The sequence below is a fragment of the Chaetura pelagica genome, unplaced genomic scaffold, assembly GCF_000747805.2.
Source record: "Chaetura pelagica isolate M959 unplaced genomic scaffold, ChaPel_1.0 scaffold11, whole genome shotgun sequence".
NCBI lineage: Eukaryota > Metazoa > Chordata > Aves > Apodiformes > Apodidae > Chaetura > Chaetura pelagica.
Genome location: NW_009952694.1, coordinates 1,971,817 through 1,993,129, shown reverse-complemented (window position 1 = coordinate 1,993,129; position 21,313 = coordinate 1,971,817). Strand labels below are relative to the sequence as shown.

The window sequence follows — 21,313 nt, the reverse complement described above, 5'->3', positions numbered from 1 at the left end:
TGGTAATGCAGCCTTTCCCTGCATGTTGCTTCCTGAGCAATTTGTTGAATTTAATATGTGGAAGTGTCTTCTCTCTCCTCTTTCTCCTATGCACAGATTTATTACTATTTTTTTTTCCTGGGGTGGTGGTGATAGAGGGCAGGATCATCAGTATCTGTACTCCCTCAGCAATTTCTTTCAATATGTGGAAAGGGTGGGTAAGAGAGAAAAGGTAAAATCAGAATAACCCAAATATTAATACATTTTTCATCAGATGAAATCTTGATGTTTGGTCAATAGGCTGGACGCACTTGGAAGAGATCAATATTTTTATCATCTATTTCAAGATGACTCTTACAAAGTCAAAGTACTTTTTTTTTTTTTTTTTATATTCACTTTAAAAAAAGTTTTGTCCTGCTCCTGTTTCAATTGGATTGCCTTTTCCTGTTATGTAACAGGTCAGGGGCAAGTGGTCCATTGACACCAGCAGGCCACATAGCACTCATCCATCTTGCAGTGGATGGCTTGTAAGAATGACGAGGTCAGGAAGGGAAGCCTGCAAGTAACTGTTGCTGGTTTTAGATTTATGGAGGAGGAGAATGTGTGTGTATCAACTCGAGGAAATTTGAGGCCATGGATTGGATTTATCAGGACTGTAGTCCTTCTGTCACGAAGCTGAAGACTGAAACAGCATTCTTAGAAAGCTGCCAGCCACACAAGACTCCCTAAGCTTCAGTGAAAGGTTTTATTGGATTAAGAGAGGTTCCTGGATAGGGAACAGTTTTGGGAAATGCTTCTGGTCCCTGTGCCTAGGGCAACTGATGGCCCTTGTGGGGGGCTCCAGGCTGAATAAAAAAATTTCATTGATGCATAATGTTATATAGCAATTTGGTTTAGACCTTTTGTTGCTTTCAAAAGAGATGACAGGGAATTGATCAGAAAAGCAAGAAGAGAGTTGCTCTAGCTTTGCAGGCTGCGAGCAGGAGGAAGAGAACTGAAGAAGGAGGTTCATGCCAAGTAGACTATCTGTCTGCTAGCATTTAAACTATTCACACACATGTCATCCCATCAGCACACTACTCCTGACTGTTCCTGTAAATGATTTGGAGAGAGCTGTGAGCCCCACTTCCCTTCCATCCCTCACTCACGTATGCATCTACTATCTCTCAGTGGCACAAAGGAGCTTTTCCCTACAGTCATTTTTCTCTTGTCATTTTGTTTTGATAAGATTAATAGACAAAGAAACTTAGTGCCATGATGCAAAGCACTCAATAGAAAGCAGCTGATTAAACAAGCTACTTGTTGCTCTGATTTTGCACCAATGAGGTAATGCAAGAGATTTTCCTGGTCATAATGGTTCCACGGAAACTTACTAAATGTTTGTGCCACCAGCCACCCAGTTTAAAATTAATAGTATGAGTTGCAGGAATACAGCATGGCACACTGTATGCACAGACTGGAAGCAGTTTGCCTGAAGCTTTGTCAGCTGGAAATGGCAGGGTAGCCAAGTCTTTCTCCAAACGTCAGGGAATTGCATCCTACTTGTAGCAAAAAGATAACCCTTTTGAGTCTTGTGTATATCTAGTTCATGTGAATCCTTTGGTCACAATATAATATTTTCTGTGCCTTCTTTTCGGACCTGAAAGTCCAAACAAGAAATATGTCTGCATTTTTTGTCTGTATGTCTTAATAATTAATCATGGTTTATATCTTCTTGCACTGTTATTTTTTTATACAAATTGATAAGGCAAATGTTTTTAAAGTTTTGGCCCCAGTTCAGCAATATCTTAAGTACTTTTTTTTTTTTTTGAAGGCTCTTGAAATCAATGGGAATAAAACACATCCTTTGCAACCTGGCTGAGACTATACTAGAATATATTTAGAAAACTTCAGGAGAAGTTGCAGTGATTTATTGTGCCATCCCTAGTCTTTGCATTTTTTTATTCAATTTGAAATATGGGCCATCTGTTACACGGTGTCTTGGGAGGGAGCAAGGAGCCTTATTTGATGGAAGTTCTAGGTAGCAGTTACAATTTTTATCTGACTCTTGCAGTTGACTGTCCTGCAGCAAACCTGTCTTACACCATTAACAGCAGCAGTTATTCCAGTAATGCATACAGGGAGAGAGGTGCTAGTCAGTGCAGGCTGGGGAATGCAGCCGGAATGGGAATAGCCTGGGGTGTGAGGCACTGTCACGCAGTGGGCTCCAAGGCAGTGGATGCTGGCTTAGAGCCTCCCAACTACTCTGAGGCTCCAGGGAGTGATGAAAGTCTCTTCCACACAGCCCTGTGCTGGACTGTGTGGGTGTGAAAAGAAATACAGAATTTGGGAGAGGAGATACTAAGGAAAAAAAAAAAAAAAAAAAAGAGTGGCAAGTGTCATTTAGTCCTCAACTTGCCTGTTCCTACTTTAACAGTCTGGTGGTGTTCTGCTTGCTGCTGAAGACTATATATGTAAGTGCACCTTCCCCTTCTGATTTCCCATAGGGAATCTGGTAGAAGTAGATTGAGAATTGTGAAAAGGAGAAGCTTCACTGTAAATGTTGTAACGTGTCCTGCTGTTGAGGCTTATAAACTATGGCATGTGACTAGATGTGCACAAACAGAAGAGAGTCCCCCGGGAAGTATCAATAATGCTGTTCTTTACAGTATTTACTGTATTATGTTTTCACTTCCCTAAATGAACTTGTTCTCTGTCTTCCGTTGTATGTGGAGCATGTGCTTGGTGTCTCTGAAGCAGGCCAACAGGAAGGGTCACTGCCTGGTTAGCTCTTTTACAGACTTCCTCTCTACAGTGAAGCAATGAGAGGATTTGAGAGTGCTGGTCCTCATTGCCAAATTCTTTGCTATAATGCAACATTTGATAGCAATCAAAGGCTGCAGTGTCAAGGTCGTACATTTTACCTTTATATTTCTGTATGCATAACTTGAATTCTAAATGGTGACTTAAAGGCTCAGTGCCAGTCTGACACTCAGTGATAATTTCTGTGCAAGGATGAAAATGTAGTTGACTTGGTTCTTTGTTTGTTTGTGTGCCTAAGATGTCTGCAACTGAAACAAATGCAACCTTTTTCTTTCTTAGTTTACTTTTGTCTGTTGCTTGCATTTGGTTAAAAGCCTGTTTTACTGCTTACTCTCTGTAAAAGCTATTATTGCTAATTATGAACTGTGTTAGTGCAAAGTCTTGGCTGTAGTTAGGAGAGGGACCAGTGGTGCCAAAGTTGACTGTATCTATAGGCAGGCATAGTACCTACTTCACCCCCACACCTAAATATGCATCTATGCCTCTGTATCTTTGAATTGCCACCAGGTGTCTGTACTGCCTTCCCCCTCTGCATTTCCCACCGTGGGGAAGCACTTGTGCTCCACACCTCTGGCAAAACCAGCTGCTGCCCCTCTCCGAGGGGTTTCTTACCTCTACCCACACAGCCTGTCATGCCTGTTCAGCCACCATCTCTCATTGCATCCCAGGGAACAGGGACAAAGGCTGCTTATTCTGGCTGCCCAACCAGCAGGCATCTGGGGAGAGCAGCCCCTATCCAACCTCCAGCTTGGCTCATCCTTGGCCACCTCTGCAGTGGCTCCAAGTACATGCTGCTCTTGTCACACTGGCTGCCAGATAGGAAAGGTTTTGGAGAGGAAGGGGAAAAAGGAGGGAACCAAGCCAGAAAGACCTCTCCTAACTTTCTGCATCCTGGGGAGACACCCTGAACCCACACCACAGAGACAACCTCCCTGCTCAAGAGTTACGTGCTTCCTGCAAAACTACCTTAAATGCTGAAGAAGGTTATTACTTTAAGCCCCAGTCCTGACTGGCTCTTGAGAAACCTCCAAAAGGCTGTTGATTCAGTGAACAGCAGTGGGAACGGCTGGGTAAGGCTCCAGAGGGACCTGTGGTGGCACAGAGCAGCAGAGGAGAGCAGGGCGGTGGGGAGGATGGAGAGGACGCCCTCCAGAATGGCTGTGTCCCCTGCAAAGCCTGTGGCAGCGATGCAGCCAGCCTGCAGGATTGGTCTCTTCTGTCAGGTGGTGGCAGCATAAATCCGTGGGAGAGGCTTGACCAGTGGTAAAAAGTGGGAATTCAGCAGCCCGCTTTCAAATTTAGAGTCTGATGTTACCTCGCAGCTTGGTTTAGGACCAGGCTTCCTTGGGGAGAGCTTCTGCGAATAGCTTTAAGATGTGCAAACGTAAGGCTGGAGCTCAATTTGTTGTGTGTGTGCATGTCTGCATTTATGCATGCTTGCTTTGTTCAGAATTGCCTGGTTTCTGACTGTAGATGGTGTGGAGGACAGGCACTACAACACTTAGAAGGATTTATTTATTATGTTTTTTTACTAATACATTTTTATTGCCTAACCTTAGAACAGGTGTATAGTTATTTCAAAATTTCCTTGAATCTGCATAGCTTGTTTCCCTTTCTGCATGGAAGATGCTGTATCACTGTATACACATTCGTCCCTTTTAACTGCACCCACACCGGAGGGATTGTACTGTTGTAATAGACACATGTAGTCACAGCAGTAGAACTTGACGTGCAGCCAAAGCCTGAGAAGTAAAGACTATGCATGTTGTTTAAGCATAGCAGAAATTATTTCTGATGGTAATTTATTATAGGTAATTTTAATTTTTTATCCTTAAATACTAATTTTCACAAAATCATATGCAGGAATAAATTTACTAATAAAAGTCCCCTGTAAAGGTGGCAGGAGAGCAAAAGACAGATGGGGGTTGATAGAAACAGCTTTCTTTCAAAGTTAACTTAGGAGATAACTGGTCTCATCAATTACCCCTGATTTGGTGCTACTGCTGTGATAACAAACACTTGAGAACCCTTCATCCCCCTGTTTATGTAGTGCAGTAGTGTCTTAGCGGCCTCAGCAGTCCAGACGGCTCTGACAGTTTTGGGAGGACGCTCGAGGCATATTTGGGGTACCCGCCAAGAGTGACGGCACTAGTCTGAGCCCTGCCTTCCTCTCTGGCAGCAGAGAGAGACTTCGACTGAGCCAAAGGGGACTAAGAAAAACATCTCCCCAGTGTGGTTCTAACTCCACTGTGGCTGGAGCATGGGAGGTCATCAGGGGTGTCCTGGGCAGTGGCGGTGGCCCCAAGGAGGGACCGTGCTGAGCTGCAGGGGCCTTCCCATCCCCTTGGCACATCTGCTTCAAGGTGGTGGCTTGTCACCTTCTCTGCCTGTTTGGAACTCTTGTGGGAAGTGTTAAAGGTGCCACCTACCATATGTGAGCTGATAAAAAGTCTCGTGGGCAGTGTTGCTCATTCACCTTGGGCTCGTAGTCTAAAAACAAGTGAATAATAATAAAAAAGGGATGGCCAGCTTGGGTCACTCTGACACCAGAAAACACAGCTTGCCTGTGTTGTGGCCATCTTGCCTGACCTTTGTTAATGCACCCACAAGAGCCTCAAAGTATGTTGAGTTCTTTAAATGTTGCAGGAAAAAAATAACATGGTGTAATCCTCTGGGTGATTAGTAGCAGAATTAAAAAGGTTTTAAGTGCCGACAAAGAATAAAAGGCTGGGATATTTAAAGGAGCTACAGAGCTGTCTTTCTACCACATAGATGAGGATGTTCCATGTCTTTATTCCCCACTGAGAACCTGAACATCCAGGGACGGTCCTTACAGATTTCCTTAATGAGCCTGCACTTACTTATGAATTTGCTTTTCTGTGGGGGTGGTGCCTGTCACTGTGTCCCCCGGGACTCATTACAGGGGATGCTTTCTCCATCTGCATTGATTGCTTGGGATGCTTTCTCAGTGCAGCTCATCCAGGTTTGACTCTTTGGGGAGAGAAGGAGACTGAAAGAGTTTTCTGAGTGATGAAAGAGAGCTTCAAGAACAGGCAAAAGTATGCCTAAAAAGTAATCAAACGTTTGGGTTTTTTTCAAGTGTGGGAAACATGCGTGTGTGCCTGTGTGTGCAGCAGGAGGGGGAGGGAGGCCAGTAAGAACCAGAACAGAGAAGTGCCTTGAGCGTCTGCGTGCTGTGAGCGTGGGTTTCCCCTCTTCCTTCCACGGCGGGTCTGTGAAGTGTGCTCTGGAGTAAAGTTTGTGTTTGATCGCCGATCGCCTCACGCTCCGCACGTAGCACTGTCGTTAAGCCATCATCTCGCTGGCCCGAAGCCAGGGCTCAGCGGCGCAGGGGCCGGCGGTCTTTCTAAACTGAAACAGCCTTTATTGATACATTAATGCACTGCGCATGTTTACAGCTGCTAATTGGAGACTTAATCTGAATATCCTTGACTGAACTAATTCACTGGCAATAGCCTTTTAGGTTGGGCCATGATGGCATGCCTGCTCTTCACAGCACGCTAATCTCTTCTGAAGCTCTTTTGTCTCTGTGTGCGTGCAAGGCACGACGGCCCAGCCACACTGCAGCCTAAAATGCAGTTTTTGGCCAGAGGAGGATGCAAATTAAAAATCTTACCTGATTTTACCATTACAGAAGGCAAGGAAAGCCTTAGTTGATGTACATGCAGAAAGAAGCAGATTAATTAAACATACAAGGAAGGAGGTTAATCCTTTTACTTATTAGAAGAGACGAAGGTGCTCACTGCCTGGCCAGTTGTGATCCCACGGCAATTTTAGATTTGTTTCCTTACATTTCAGTATTTTGTTTTCTTTTGGCCATGCCCAGAGACTGAACACGGGGAATTTGAGTGATGCTCTGAAAGTAAGAGATGTTATTTTACTTGGCTAAAAAAAATAAAAGCAGCAATATAGGAAGTACACAGAGAAAGATGAATGCCTGGGACTCTTTTACTCAGGAAATCACAAGTCAGATTTCTCTCCTTGGAAGTCTGGAGAACTAGTCAGGTCCTTTCACAGTTTCCTGAATTGCCTCTTCACTTTAGGAATGCAGTGAGTATCCAGCAACAGGGACGGCTCAACAAAACTCACCACTGTCTCCAAGGCTTGGTTCACAAATGCTCCCTATTCTCTTGGCAGTTGTGGACAGCCACCACTGACACGAGGCATGGCTGTTCCATGCCTTCCCACTTAACAGTGATGCTGCCCTGGCAGCCAGCTGGAACTTGAAGGGCATCCAGATTTCTCTCTAAGTGGGTGTTCTGCTAAGAAAAGAAATAAAAAATAGTCACAAGCTGAAGCTGTCCTTCACATTAATAGGCCATGAAGAATTAAATTTTGTTGCCAGTCATTAGAAGAGCTTCCTAAGTCCCATCACAGATTCATTTTTAAAGCAGCATCAATCTGTGATATAACTTCCTTACAGGGAGATTCCATAAGATTTGAAAGCTTATTAGGGGCTCTTTTGAGCTACCACTAGATAACATGCCAGTCATCAACAGCTGTGTGGCATGGAGATAATCCATGAAGAGAGCTTTCATGAGTAGTTCTTTGTTTCTGCCCTTAGTTCTGGAAGACATTTAATAAGCTGGAAGTTTTCCATCTTATGGTAGGTAGAATAATACCAGGTAGTAATAGCCTTTTTGTTAGTAAGCAAAGATAAGCCAGTATCTTTGCATCTTTTTTCTGCAGATGAGAGCAGTGGTCTTTTCCACAGTTTCTACTCTCAGGCTGTTCCTCAAAAAATTCTCCAAAATGTGCCTCTATGCCTCTGCAAACAATAATCAAGATACAATGGCACATAGAAAAGACCAAATAGAATAAAAAGGGCGAGGGGAGGTTTCCAGTTCCTGGAAGATCTGAATCCGATGATCAAGGTCACATACCTGGAGGGACAACCAAGTACCAGATCACCAGGCTAAAATGCTATCCGTGAAACAGGATTTTTGTACAGTTATAAGTACTTGCCCAGCAGAAAGGTAGTATTTTGGACATTGTGCAAACAGCAGTGTGCTCCTGAGATGAGAATGTTGAGAATTAAAGCATTTTCACTTGTGTGGCTGCTTTTCTGCCCATAGGAGTATCATCTCTTTTCCTCTCAAATTTTCACGTTTGCTGTTATAATACAGGAACAAGGAGGAAAAGTAGCTGTGATCATGCCAGTCTGCCCAATAATAGTGCTCCAGAGATGAGGTGCCTACTGGTACATGATCCTTTCATATTTTGTTTGCTGTGGCTTGTTTGGCCCTTCAGTAGACATTTGTCACCTGCATCCAAGAAACCTTCATTGTACAGGACTACCTCTGTAGGTTCAGCAAACTGTGCTTGTAGCTGAGTTTGTGGAGTTTGTGTTTCATGAAAGAAGGTACCTTTTAGGTCAGGTTTTACTGTTCTTTCAGTTGGCATTTTTGCTTTTTTTCTTCTGTATGGCCTTGGTTTAGGCCTCTGTATGAAGATGAAAGTTGCCCAGCCAAATTCTAGCACTTTTCCTAGTGCTTCTTAATTTCTAAAAATAGGGTCCTTCCTCACACAACTTCTCCCCTGTCCTGCCCTCACCTCTGAGCAAGAAGCTAATCAAAGAGGTGGCTGGATTTAGCTCTGATAATCAAGTTATAAGTGAGGAAATCAGGTACTGGTTTCTCATGCAGTGCTGCCATCAAAGCCTATTTCATGTTTTGCATGACTGAAGCAAGCAGGGTTTCACCCTGCCTTGGAACTGGTGATTCCCTTTGCAACAGGCATAAAGCTAATGTCTCTGATTTTTTTTGTGTGTGTGTGTTTTAACATAATTTTCTTCCCTATGTTCCCTCCCATCTCTACAGAGTATTAAATTAGACCAATTTTACTACTTCACACTGCAGTATAGCAGTTGAGTGTTTTAACTTTCATAAATTCGAACAAACTAATATTTAATAATGTTCATGAATATTTTATACCTAACCATTATGAGCTACATGGTAGAAAACACTTGGGTGCGATTGGGTGCAACAAGAAAGTACTTAAGAAACACCCCATTGTGCCTGTGTGTCAGACAAGCCTCAACGGAGAATCTCTTGTCTTTGATCATGAAATGTCAGACTACTCATGTTCTTTTAATGTAGAGCATGCTGTGTGCCTTTCCCTTTCTGGCTGTATGACTGTGCATGTCTACAAACTAAAATTGGGTTGAGTACAATATACACTCAGACCTAAATCGATCAAGTGAATCTTGGTAGTCCTCATTTCCTAAAGTCTGTTTAAGTGATTTTTTTTGGTTGCGCTCATGTTCAGGACTGAGACACCTGTTGGACTCTAATTTGGGGAACTTGGAAGTGTGCAGCCAAATATAAATTTACCTGAAAGCTGCAGTGGTAGTAGCACCATTCATTCTTATTAATATCTTGTTTTTTTAGACAACCATCATGGTGATTTCGTAAATGAGTATGGCTTTGTGTCTATATAGTACCTTTCATCTAACAGACTTTATGAGTGATTTCTGAATTTGACTATTTGATGTATAAGCTTTTCACAGGGCCTTTCTATGCTAGAGATCAAAAGTAGCAGCTGTTGAACAATACACAAGACAAATGTGGTACGGAAAATGGAAAAACATATTGTGGAGTCTTTAGCTTAATCTGCAAGGGTGGTTGGTGTTGTCAGGGTAGAGTTCCTCAGGTCAGGATTTTCTCTGCTGGTTGCGAAAGTCATACTAGTTCTGAGAAGAAAATATGGGATCAGTATAGGGTTGCAATACCAACTGTACAATCTGCATTAGGCTTACACTGGGGCCCTGGCTTAGCGCTAGAAGGCACACAGAGCATCTCTTTCTGACCTGCTTCCTGTTAGGCAGCATGCGTGGCCACTTAGGAGCACCTTCTAGCTCTGAAGTGTTTTGGTCCATGTATCAGGCCACTCCAGCACTGCTTATTTCATGAAATGTAGCAGAATGGTGCCTTGCAGCATGATCCTGGCTATCAGCTAAGAGAATTTGTTTTTTTCCCCTTGCTAGAAGCAGTGGGAAGAAGGGAAAAATCTTCTCCATGGAACTGTTTTTTTTTTAATCTGCCTCCAAACTTTGCTGGTGTATTGCAGTTTAGCTTGCAGATTTCTCTGGCTGACTTGAGTGTTATACTTAAACTGAATGATGAATTACTTATTTTTGCAAGCTTCTGTGCAACATGGAGTTTACTGATGATTTCTGTCTCCTTACTAAAGCTGGTAATTACTGCTTGTTTAACTGTTAGTAGATTTGTACCCTCTTGGGAAATATAACATCTCTGAAAACGACAGTGAAGAAACTGCAGTCTTGATGATTTGCTTTTAATTTTCAAAGTCTCGTAGGTTTTAATTTATAACTATTGGCTAGACCACCAGATCATTGGTCTTCAGACTATGGTGTGTGTGACTCCAGAGGCATACCTCTCTGTATCAGAGTTTTAAACTGTTCAGCTTCGGTGTAAGACAAGCAAATCTATTTTAACTTAAAATGAGGGGATGGAGTGGTGTTGCTGAGATTTGCTTTGAGGCTTATACTGGGAAGTTAACCCAACTAGCAGCCGTTCTAATGGATTGTACTGGGTGTGTGTGTGTGGGGAATTAGGTAAGTTCCTAATTAGTATTGCCCACTATAGTTAGTTTCAGTTTGGAGTTTGTTAATGAAGGGAGATGCTTCCCAAAATGGAGTGTTGTCTTCTGAACACCATAGCCAAGAAAGTATAGGAAACATTCGGTTGCTCATCTGGTAAGTGGTTTGATTTTTAAGATCCAGCCTCCAGCTTTTGTAGATAGCTTGTGCACTAAACTAGCAAATACCAGTGTTCACCAATTACCTAAATTAAGTCTGGGTCACGCATCTCTACTCCTGTTTCTTGTTTGCTTTGAATGAATCCAAAAGTAGTGCTAACAGCTGGAATCCCTGCTGAGGCCAGCTTGATCTGCTCTGGAGCTGCTCCAGCCAGTGCTCTGATAAAGCTTGATATCGTTTCAACAGGCTCTAGGAGGACCAGAATGATTTCCCTTCATTGTTTAAGGTTTCATTCAAGTATTCACCATGCCAGGAAAAAGGATATTTCACTTCTGCTTTTCTTCCTTCGCTGCTGCTAGAAAACTTTTTTTTTTTCCTCTTTTCTTCAAGTTAAGCTAGAGTGTGGCCAGTGCCTTTCTATTCTGTGGGAATTGTTCTAGTTCTTTATCCCCCAGGGACTCTGCATTACACTTGCAAAAGGTGCATGCCATAAATAAATAAATAAATAAGGCTTCAGTGTCTTAGAGTCAAAGCACATGTTCTGCTAAGGGAACATATTACATGGGGGAGGCCAGGGAAAACTCTGGCCTTCTGCCCATATTTTGTTAGTAAGTAAAGCACCTAAATCCTTTTAAGGGTCTGGCCTGCAGTCGTATTGCTTTTCAGCAGCTTTTTGATTGGGGCTTTACAAAATTGTAGTAATACTGGAATGATTTTCAGGCAGTTCAGTAGTCTTGGACTAATGTCTGCTCTCCAAAGAGACTTCCTTAAAGCCTTGATAATTTTATGTTGTATATCGACTTTAAAACAAGATATTAACAATCAGCAAAGTCTGTGCATCACCCCGCTGGTAGGATTAGCAGGGCTCTGCTGAGGCAGGCCTGGTGCTGGCAGTGTGGGCACATCCCCTGGGCAGCAGCTGTGTTTGCTGCAAGAGGAGCCACCACTCCCTATTTGCAGCCCTGCTCCCTGCCTCTCTACAGCATCACTGTCCTCTGTTCTCTCAGCTCCCTGGCTCATGTTCCCCAGCATATGAGGATCAGGTTTAGCAGCGGGTTGCTATTTTAATTATTAAACCTAATCCAGCTCACTGTGCATGAGATGGGTGAAGGATGTATCTGTGTGAGCCACTGTGCTGGCAGCTAGGATGGGGGGATGCATGATGTATCCTCCTCAGTGAGGGTACAGCTCCCTTGGACCATTTTTACACCACAGTTAGAGCTGGCTGGCGGTTTTCACCAGGCTTGTATGCCTAAGCCAGGTTTGTTTCGAGTGTTGGGCTGTAGCCTGGCCCTTACTACTCCTATCAGGCTGACAGTGAAATGTAAGTTCAGCTGTGGAGCCATTTCTAACAGCAGAATGACAACAGAGCAGACAAAACCTGCAGCAGGCCATCTAGGCAACTACTGGGTGTGGTGGAAGAGGATTTATTACACGGAATTAAAGTTACTTTTTCTTGGTCAGCATAATCTCCTGCCCTGGTGGGCCACCAACCCCACAACAGCTGTGGCCTGAGGTGCTGGGGGAGGGAGTGGGCTCTGGTGACTTACTGCTGCCTGCAGGTACCATTTGCAGTGCTTGTGGTGAGGAAGGAAAGTGAATTCATAATGACTTGAGATGCAGAGCGGTATTTTTGCAGCTGTATGTGAATAACTGTTCTTACTGACCAATTTCAGTGAATAGTCTTTGGTTCTTGGTGGCAGAGGGTGCAAGGAATGCACTGTGCTGGCTGGCAGTAACTTCTGTGCCAGTTATTTGTTGGCATACTAAAATTACCTTTGTGATTAAAGCAGCATATGCTATATTTTATTAGCTTGTCATATGTCCCATGAGTACAGCATGATTTTAGCATGTGCTAGGAAGCAGAAAACATGACTTCTGGGGTACCTACATAAAAATTTCAGTCACTCTTGATGAAACCTGTATTGTCAATTTTCAATGCTATCAACTGTACTTAGCAGATTATTAGGGGTGGGTAATACAAATGGTACACATACACATCCTCATTCTGTGGGACAGCCATGCACACTACTATCGTATCAAGATTTCAGATGTTATGATTTGGATGAATATATAACTAGATGGGTAAAAAACTGGTTGGATGGTTGGACCTAGAGAGTGGTGGTTAATCAGTTGTATTATACCTAGAGCCTGGTAACAAATGAAGCACGACAGAGGTCTGTCATGGGATCTGATCTGTTAACCATCTTTGTCAGTAACCCAAAACAGATGGCAGAGTGCACTCACCAAGTTTGGAGATGACACCAAACTGAGGGGAACCAGTTGATGCACTTGAGGGCAGGACTGCCACCTGAAGTGACCCAAGATGGGCCAATGACATCTTTATGAAATGAAACATGGAAAAATGTGAAGTCCTGCTCCTTGGAAGAAAGAGCCCCTTACAACAGTACAGGCTGAAGGCTGCCAGACTGGGAAGCAGCTCTGCTGCTGAACATGAGCTTGCAGTGTGCTCCTTGCAGAACGGTATCCAGTAGTAGATTGACGGGAGTGATTATCACTCTCTTCTCAGCACTGGGGAGACCATGTCTGGATACTATGTCCAGTTTTCCAACCAAACTTAGGGCATCTCCCATCTCTAGCTAGACATGGTTCTGCAAGCCATCCCAATAGTGAAGAAGTGACTGTGAGAGAAGGATCTGTGAGAGAAGACCAGCAGTCTTAACCATTCTTCTCTGAATCTTTCCCTGAATTAGGCTGCTAAGGTGTCAACTCAAGTTTAATCCATTTTTGCTCTAAAACCCTTTTGAGTCATGTTGACTGTTGTGTGGTTTGGATTAATTTGTGTTAGGCTTATCTCATCATTCAAGGTGAAATTAAAACAAGCCACAAATTAAGGGATTATATCAGCAAGTCGAGATGATCAAAGAGAAAAGTATGCTTCTGAAAGCTGTTTGGTTAGTTCTGTGGCTTGGTCCTTGAAAGCAAGTGTGTACTGCCCCATGCAAACACAGCACAAAAGAGTTGCAGGTATTTGCAGACCTTTTACCCACACCTCATGCGCAGCCTCAATTTGTGTTGGATCATAGGGATGGATGTGACACGAGAAGATATTAATAGAGGAAGATGATGGTAGTAACGTGTAACATCCTGGAATTGCTTTCTATTTCTTATTATGACTGGCAAATCAGTTTTGCAATGACTACTCAGCTTCAGAAACACAAGCAAGCTTTAGCTGGAACTGCCTCGAAGTCACGTAGCTTTCAATAGCATTAAGCTTGTACCATACATATTAGTGCTTTACTTTAATTCAGGTTTTTTGTTTGTTTCTTTGTTTTTCTCTCTCCTAGTTTAGCTTATATATTGTGAAATATGGTACTTATTTCCAGTTTGGAGTTTCACACTCACTTGCCCAGTGAAAGAAGCTTATGCTTATCCTTCCGGTGGTGTCTGCTGTAGGTTTTGGATTGATCATCTGAAAAATGCAGAGCCAAACTAGTGGTGGGAGGATGCTTAGCAAAGAAAAACTGAAGGTGGACATCATGTAGAATATATTTTTTTTACAACCTTTATCTTTTCTTCAGGCTATGATTGCTTGCTATCCTGGAAATGGAACTGGGTATGTTCGTCATGTGGACAATCCAAATGGTGACGGGCGCTGCATCACCTGTATTTATTACCTGAATAAGAACTGGGACTCCAAGGTGAGTAAATCACAGGGTTAAGGCAGACCACAAAGGAAAAACTAGTTCAGAAACAGAGCTTTGGAGCTGTCAGTTTCTTATATGAACTCTGATGAACTTTTGAACAGCTAGTCCATTCTTTTCCACATTTATTTTCTTTGTGTTTATGGCAACCCTTTGGATGTAAGGATTTGAACTATTTCCTTACCATTCTGTGTCCCACACACACACTGCTTCTAAGCACTAGGCTGCTGGCTCTTACGCTTTGTTTAGAAGAAAGAGCAATGAAGCACTAGAAAGAAAAACATAATCCACTAAGGAGTAAGTGGACTCTGGGAGCAGAAAAGACAGCACAAACCTGGGATTTTAGTGTTCTTGATACTGTTCCTTTAGGCTAACCTGCAGAAGATCTTCAAGCAGTTACCTTTACACTTCTGTTGTCATAATAAGGAACAAACCACTCATGTGGATTATCTACTGAATATCACCCTGTCTTGGCCACTTTAAGTGGATGCTTTTCAGGAACCTGTAAATACTATGAACCCCCCAAAGTGCATTCGGATTTAGAAGCAATCCCACTAGAATTACACTTTTGGAGAAAAACATGGTCATTTACAGAGAGTATGACAACAAAACATCTCAATGGAATAAAATGAAGGAGGAGATGTGGGAAGAAACGCAAATATCTAATTTATTTTGTACACTGCACTCTTACTCTAGTAGTAAGGAAACACCCAAGTGGACACTAAGGAAGTGAACTGAAATCCAGAGCACTGGTGGAGTGTATTACATGGATGTGATGATGATTTTATGCGAATGTATGCTGGAGGAGATGCAATATAACCATGCTGGCCTTGGAAAACAACCATGTTGCTTTAAACCTAGCCTAATAGATTCATTCTGAGGTTTGCATGCCATGTGAAGGTACTGAGTCAGGGCAGTGCTGGGTTGACAGCATCTTCCCTGCACTCTGTGGTGCAGTGTAAAAGCCTCCAAAGAGTCCTCTAACATCAGGCCCTACTAGAATGCCAAGTTGGAAGGGACCTCAAGGATCATCTGGTCCAACCTTTCTAGGTACTACTATAGTTTATATGAAGTGGCTCTGCAACCTGTCAAGCAGAGATGTAAAACTGTCCTATGTGGGGGAATCTACCACTTCCCTTGGGAGACTATTCCAATGTTTGATTGTCCTCATGGTGAGAAGTTTACCTCTTGTGTCCAATCAGAATATCCCCAGGAGCAACTTGTGCCCATTACCCCTCATCTTTTCCATGTGACTCCTTGTAAATAGGGGATCTCCGTCTTCTTGGTAGCCACCATTTTAAGTACTGGAACATGGTAATAAGATCTCCCCAAAGCTTTCTCTTAAGGCTGAAGAAACCCAGTTTTCTCAGCCTCTCCTCTTATGGCAGGTCCTCTAGTCCTCTGATCATCCTTGTGGCCCTTCTCTGGACCCTCTCCAGCCTGTCTACATCCTTTTTGTAAAGCAGGGACCAAAACTGAACTCAATACTTCAGGTGTGGTCTGACAACCACTGAATAGAGCAGGGTGATGACTTCTTTATCTTTGCTGGTGATGCCTTTGTTGCTGCAGCCCAGCATACTGTTGGCTTTCTTTGCTGCAGCAGCTCACTGTTCACTCATGAGAACCAAGACCCTCAGGTCCCATTCCACAGAGCTGCTCTCCAGCCAAGTGCATCCCAGTCTGAACTGCACTCCTGGGTTGTGTGTTCTTAGGTTCAAGACCATACACTTCTCCCCTTTGAACTTCATAAGGTTTCTGTTAGCCCACTCCTTCAGTCTGTCCAGGTCATCCTGGAGAGTGACTCTCCCTTTCACAGTGTCAGCCTCTCCACTCATCTTGGTATCGTGAGCAAACTTTATCAGGGTGCTCTTGATCCTAACATCCAGGTCACTTATGGAGATGTGAAACAGCATGGGGCCCAATATGGATCCCTGGGGGACCCCAATTGTGACTGGTTGCCAGTTTGAGGAGGAACTATTTACTGTCACCCTCTGGTTACAGTCCATCAGCCTGTTCCCCACCCACTACACAGACCACTTTTCAAGGCTGTAACGAGTCTGTTTCTCTGGAAGGAGGCTGTGGGGAACCGCATCAAAAGCCCTGGAGAAGTCCAGGTAGACGATGTACACTGCTTGCCCTGCATCAACCAAGCAGGTTACTTTGTTGTAGAAAGCCATCAGGTTTGTCAAGCATGATTTGCTCCTGGTAAATCCATGTTGGATTTTCCCAGTCATGTTCTTCAGTTGACTTGTGTCTGTCCCCAGGAGGCAGAGTTCATCTACAACTTTAGAAGTTTCTGCAGTGTGTGCAGATGAGTAGACTTCCCTGAAACTGGTGGCAGATGGAAAGAGAGAAATGATGTAAAGAAACCAGGCTATGTCATAAGTAGGGAAAAGACTGGCTGGGAGATACAATGTGTTTATGCATTACAAACCGAACAATAGAGCATTCCCAGGGTGTAAAAGTTAACTTTTATATTATCAGATGCAGGCTCTGAAATACCATAAGCAGCATCTATCAGTTTCTGGGAAGAGAATCGGATCTCAGACTGGTCATGTGTAGCACTCTTACCTGCTTTGTGGTGTTCACTGGTTCTAGAGATGTAACTGGGGCTCAGAAGTTTCCCAGTATTGGTTACATGGCCAGTGTTGCCTTTATCTTGGTTCCTTTACTTTAACCAGATGTTTATTCTGAAATGTGACAAACAATTTGGGAAAATCAAGGTGGCCAAGAGATTCAGTGTACAGTTTTCCAATGTTGTCACGTAGTTGTCTTGGTTATCATTAGGTGTTTATTCCCCATTTGTTGAGTGCTGAGGAGGGAGCAAGAACTTATTGTTCACATGATTGTGTGGGTGTTTGCATGTGTAAAAAGCAACCTTTTCTTTTCTTTCAGTTGCATGGTGGAATTCTTCGGATATTCCCAGAAGGGAAGTCCTACGTAGCAGATGTTGAGCCGATTTTTGACCGATTACTATTTTTTTGGTCAGATCGAAGGAACCCACATGAAGTCCAGCCTTCTTATGCAACCAGGTGAGTAGCATATTTGGTATTGATATTCTGCCAGGAAGAAGCAAAGCATCTCTTCTACCAATATGTGTATCTAAAATTATGGCCATCATTTGCATAAAAAATGTTTTAAGTTTGTCACAGGGAATTCTCTTAAGTGAAAGAAGATCAAGCTTGAATGATAAGATTCCTTGTATGATGGAGGAAAAAAAGCCCGTTTACCATTGACAGGAGAAATCTTCTAAGCCGGGCATAGCTATTTAGCTGGGAGATATTGGGTTACACTTTTGCCTTCCTAACATTATAGGGTTTCTTGGGGCTGCCAACTGTTAACTGGCTACAAAAATCTGATGTGATGCAGGGCAACCCCCAGACTGCCCACAGGCATCCCAGAACAGAAAAAAACATTCAAATGTCTGTAACTTGCTTTTACCCTCTGTTACCAGGTGCTGTGCACTCTGCCTCCAAACATGAATTCTCACCTATGTTTCTGTCTTACTTGATAAAGAACACATTCAAAATTCTGTCTATATTTGTGCCATTTGCATCTCATTTTTTTCCCCGCAAATCCAGTGTAGTTTTTTGCTTTATCCATTAACATAAAACTCCAGGGCGCTATTTTAATAGCAGAAGTTGAAACAAACGTAAGCTTTCTTTCTTTTATAGATATGCCATGACTGTGTGGTATTTCGATGCTGAAGAAAGAGCAGAAGCCAAAAAAAAGTTCAGGAACTTAACGGGTATGATTGTTTTATATGTATTCACCAGAAAGAATATAACACATTTTGGGATTTACGAAGTCAGAGATAGACTGGGAATAACTCTGGAGCTAGATGTGTATGATATTTGTTTTTAGAAAGCTTTTTCATCTCCAGTCACTAGTTAGTTATTTTATGTGAAGTGAAAATGTGACAGAAGAAGATTCAGGCCTGGTGTTGTTATTCCTGGTGAGCATGATGGAAGAACATGGGAGAGACAGGTTCTGATTTCTCTTCTAAATGGTGGCCGAGATTTTTGTCCCACCCCAGGTGGCTACTCAAGTCACTGCAAGTCTTTAAGTTGCTTTTTTGTTATTTGGGAAGTATATTTTGTCTTCTCCAACCTTTGTTTAGCACAAAGTCGTGAGATTTGCACAAGCAGTTTCATAATCATGTTCTCTAAATATTCTGGACAAATAGATTCTTCTGTATTAATGAAGGGAGTAGGGGCCTGCAGTAATGCAAAAGGGGTTTATTTTAGAAGTAATATTTTAGAAGATGTTAATAAAGATCTTAGAATGTATAGATTATGAGTTGAAAAGAAACGAAGTTTAGAAATGTGTAAGTACATCTTTTGGCAGAAGGTTGCTAGAGTAGCTGTGATCATGGTGCACTTCACAAGCTACCTACATTCAACTGGGTCTCACAGATAGCTTAAAGTCAGCCAACAGAGACTTGTGCAGAAGCCTGGTAAGAGGTGACCCAAGCTTTCCTAACAGCAGCTGTGTCTCCTGCTACCACAGTAACAGCATACGAGTCATGGTCTGAGTTGGCCAGATGTGCTTCAGCACCCTACCTGGGGCCATGCTTAAAGCTTTGCTCTTTGGAGCAGTTGAAGATCTGATCTTCAGGGAGTGCCTCAGGCAGTTCCTCAAAATACAATGTGGAGGACATTTTGTCGTCAAAATACAGCATGGAAGATCATCTTTTTAAAAATGTGTGTTATGCAGCTGGGGAGCAGCAAAGTCATAATTAGTCAAATGTTCTTCAGAACAGACTGTTGTCATCTATGTAGCCAGTAGGCAAAGCACAAGCAAGGGGCCAACACCTGGGGGGAAAAGTATCACAGATCTGGAGTCTGAAAGCTTTTTGGGATACTTAAATACTTTGTCAGTTGACTCAGTTTTAAGAGGGCAAACATACAAAACTTTGGGATTATTATCTCATTAACATGCTGTCGATTCAGTGTTTGAATCCATGTAGGGAATTCATATCATGAATCTGAAATGGAAAGTGCTGTGCATTGACAGCAAACCAACTTCATCCTATTCCTGAGTTTTCAGATGAGTGTTGTAAGAACCCTCTGGCTTAACTGCCTCTGCTTTTTTGATCTTTTTGATACAGATGCAAGAAAGAGAGAAGCACCTCTTAATGAAGACTAATCAACTGTTCCTGAATTCCTTGTGAGGAAATAAGATCCCAAAGATGACTTCCATTTCCAGCGAGCAAGGGCAAATTCTTGTTATGCACAAGAATGCACTGGTTGTGTCTAGCTTGTGCATCTTATATTGATGGTACTTAAGGCAGCCTCCTGTCATGCCTACATCTGGCAGAAGGAACACTTGTTTTCTATTTGCCTTTTGCTGGAATGAGTGATCAGGGTTTTGTTTTGTTTTTTTTTTTTAAAAAAAAAAAGTATCACTAAGCCTATTGGTAGGGGCTCAGCCAACTGGCTTTTGATGACTCTTGTAGCCAAGGTAATGATCATTGGAACTAGTGATGAAAACCTGAGTCTTATTTGCACTTTACTGGGAGGGAAACTCTAGTTCAATGGGAAAGAGCTTTACAAGTTTAAAATCTGTGACAGACTGCTGATGGGCAAGGAGAGATTTTGTGGAGATGTGCTATCGGAACTAGATTTTTGTAGTGTCATCTTATGGTCTGTCCCACATGGGCCTGTCAATGTACGTCACTTTGCTGTGCAGAACATAGGCTCAGCTCTTTGATGGCCTGACTTTCCAAACAGGTGGTTGTCTGCTCAGTCATCACATTTCCTGGATTTTGTTTGCTTTTCAAGAGTCAAGTTCTAGCTGTGCAGTTACACTGCCCTTTCTGTCCCAGGACTGAGAGGGAAGCAGTTACGCCTCTGTCCACAACTTTGTAAAACCATTTTCTTTCTATTCTGAGCAGTATGGGTTGTATGTTTTCTGTTTTCACTGTTTGTTAAAGCAGCTTCCAAAAGATACATGAACTTGGAAGGCTGATGGCACACAAGGCATTGGCACCAAAGGCCAATGATACATAGAGTCATTTTCATGTCTTCTCTATCTACTATGTTTAGTATGATACAGATAAAAATCTGAAAGGAAAAGATATGTCTGGCAGTCTGACAAATGTGTGATAAATAATGGGTAACTTAGACTTGCTTTCCATGCTGCTTATCCTTAGTTAACACACTTGTTTAACTTCGCTTGAGTATGTAATTTGGATGACACGACAATTCTGTTTCAGTTGATCTGTTACGCCAGGTAACTACTGCTGTGCCCAAGCCAGGAGATTGGAGTTATTCAAATGGCAAAGCACATTTTTTTTTTTTTAAACTTCTTAAATGCAATGAATAACTGATGACCTATCTCCAATCTACCTAAGCTTCCACAACCAGCACTTACTATGCAGTTCAGAATAACTTAATGAAGCTGAGAGCTGATGGTGGATGTATTTATCACTCACATTAATTGTTCTGAACTTAATACACTCACTTGGATTAATTTTCGTCTCATGTTTTCAGTGTGTGCCAGACCCTACCCTATAGATGCCCTTTTCAGTGTCCCATATTTTCCAGTGCGGGCAGTGGTGAAGGAGGATTGTCTGACCCACCACTTCCTGCACCACTTCACTGCAGTGCCAGGCTGTTGTGCTGGTGATGGGTCTGTGGACCAGCTGTGTCGCCCTTGAGCTGGGGAACGGAAAGGTAACATGCAATCACAACTATTGCATGTCAGTGACAGAAGGGAACAGCTTCATGGGATAGAAAAGAAATAATTTTCATGATGTAAAAAATAATTTTTTTAAGCAGTTGTGTTTTTTTAAAAAAAGCACCACAACAAGAACAAAACCAACAAACCTGGACATCCTTCAGTCTGTCCTTGAACTCTGAATGTAAATATAGTAGTGCTAAGAACCCCTTTGTTCTCTCTGGCTTCTCCCAGAGATCCAGCTTCAGACTTAGAGGCTGAACTTTGTTCAGCCTGACCACTTTGCACCTTAAGAGAGGAATACAAGGGAACGTGTGACAAATATTCTTGTAACTCAAGGCTAGAAAAAGACAATCTGATAAATGTCCTTTAGTGTTAGGTAAAATATTCTGCTACAGTGGCTTCTAAGTAGCACAACATAGACTTGAAGGAAACTTAATAACTT

The 21,313-nt window shown here is 42.6% G+C and overlaps 1 protein-coding gene across 1 annotated transcript; it reads left to right on the top strand.

Moving 5' to 3' along the window:
• Positions 1-14,066: 14,066 nt before the first annotated feature.
• EGLN3 (egl-9 family hypoxia-inducible factor 3) lies at positions 14,067-19,706 on the top strand. Its single transcript, XM_009993853.1, has 4 exons — positions 14,067-14,184; positions 17,083-17,219; positions 17,862-17,935; positions 19,298-19,706. The coding sequence occupies exons 1-4, from the start codon at positions 14,068-14,070 to the stop codon at positions 19,333-19,335; spliced, it is 366 nt and encodes a 121-aa protein (XP_009992155.1). The 5' UTR covers position 14,067; the 3' UTR covers positions 19,336-19,706.
• The last annotated feature ends 1,607 nt before the right edge of the window (positions 19,707-21,313 follow it).

Coding starts and splice junctions, on each gene's coding strand:
- EGLN3 (XM_009993853.1), top strand. CDS start 14,068: ATGATTGCTTGCTATCCTGGAAATGGAACTGGGTATGTTCGTCATGTG. Junction 14,185..17,082: donor ATAAGAACTGGGACTCCAAG/GTGAGTAAATCA, acceptor CTTTTCTTTCAG/TTGCATGGTGGAATTCTTCG. Junction 17,936..19,297: donor AAAGTTCAGGAACTTAACGG/GTATGATTGTTT, acceptor TTTTTGATACAG/ATGCAAGAAAGAGAGAAGCA.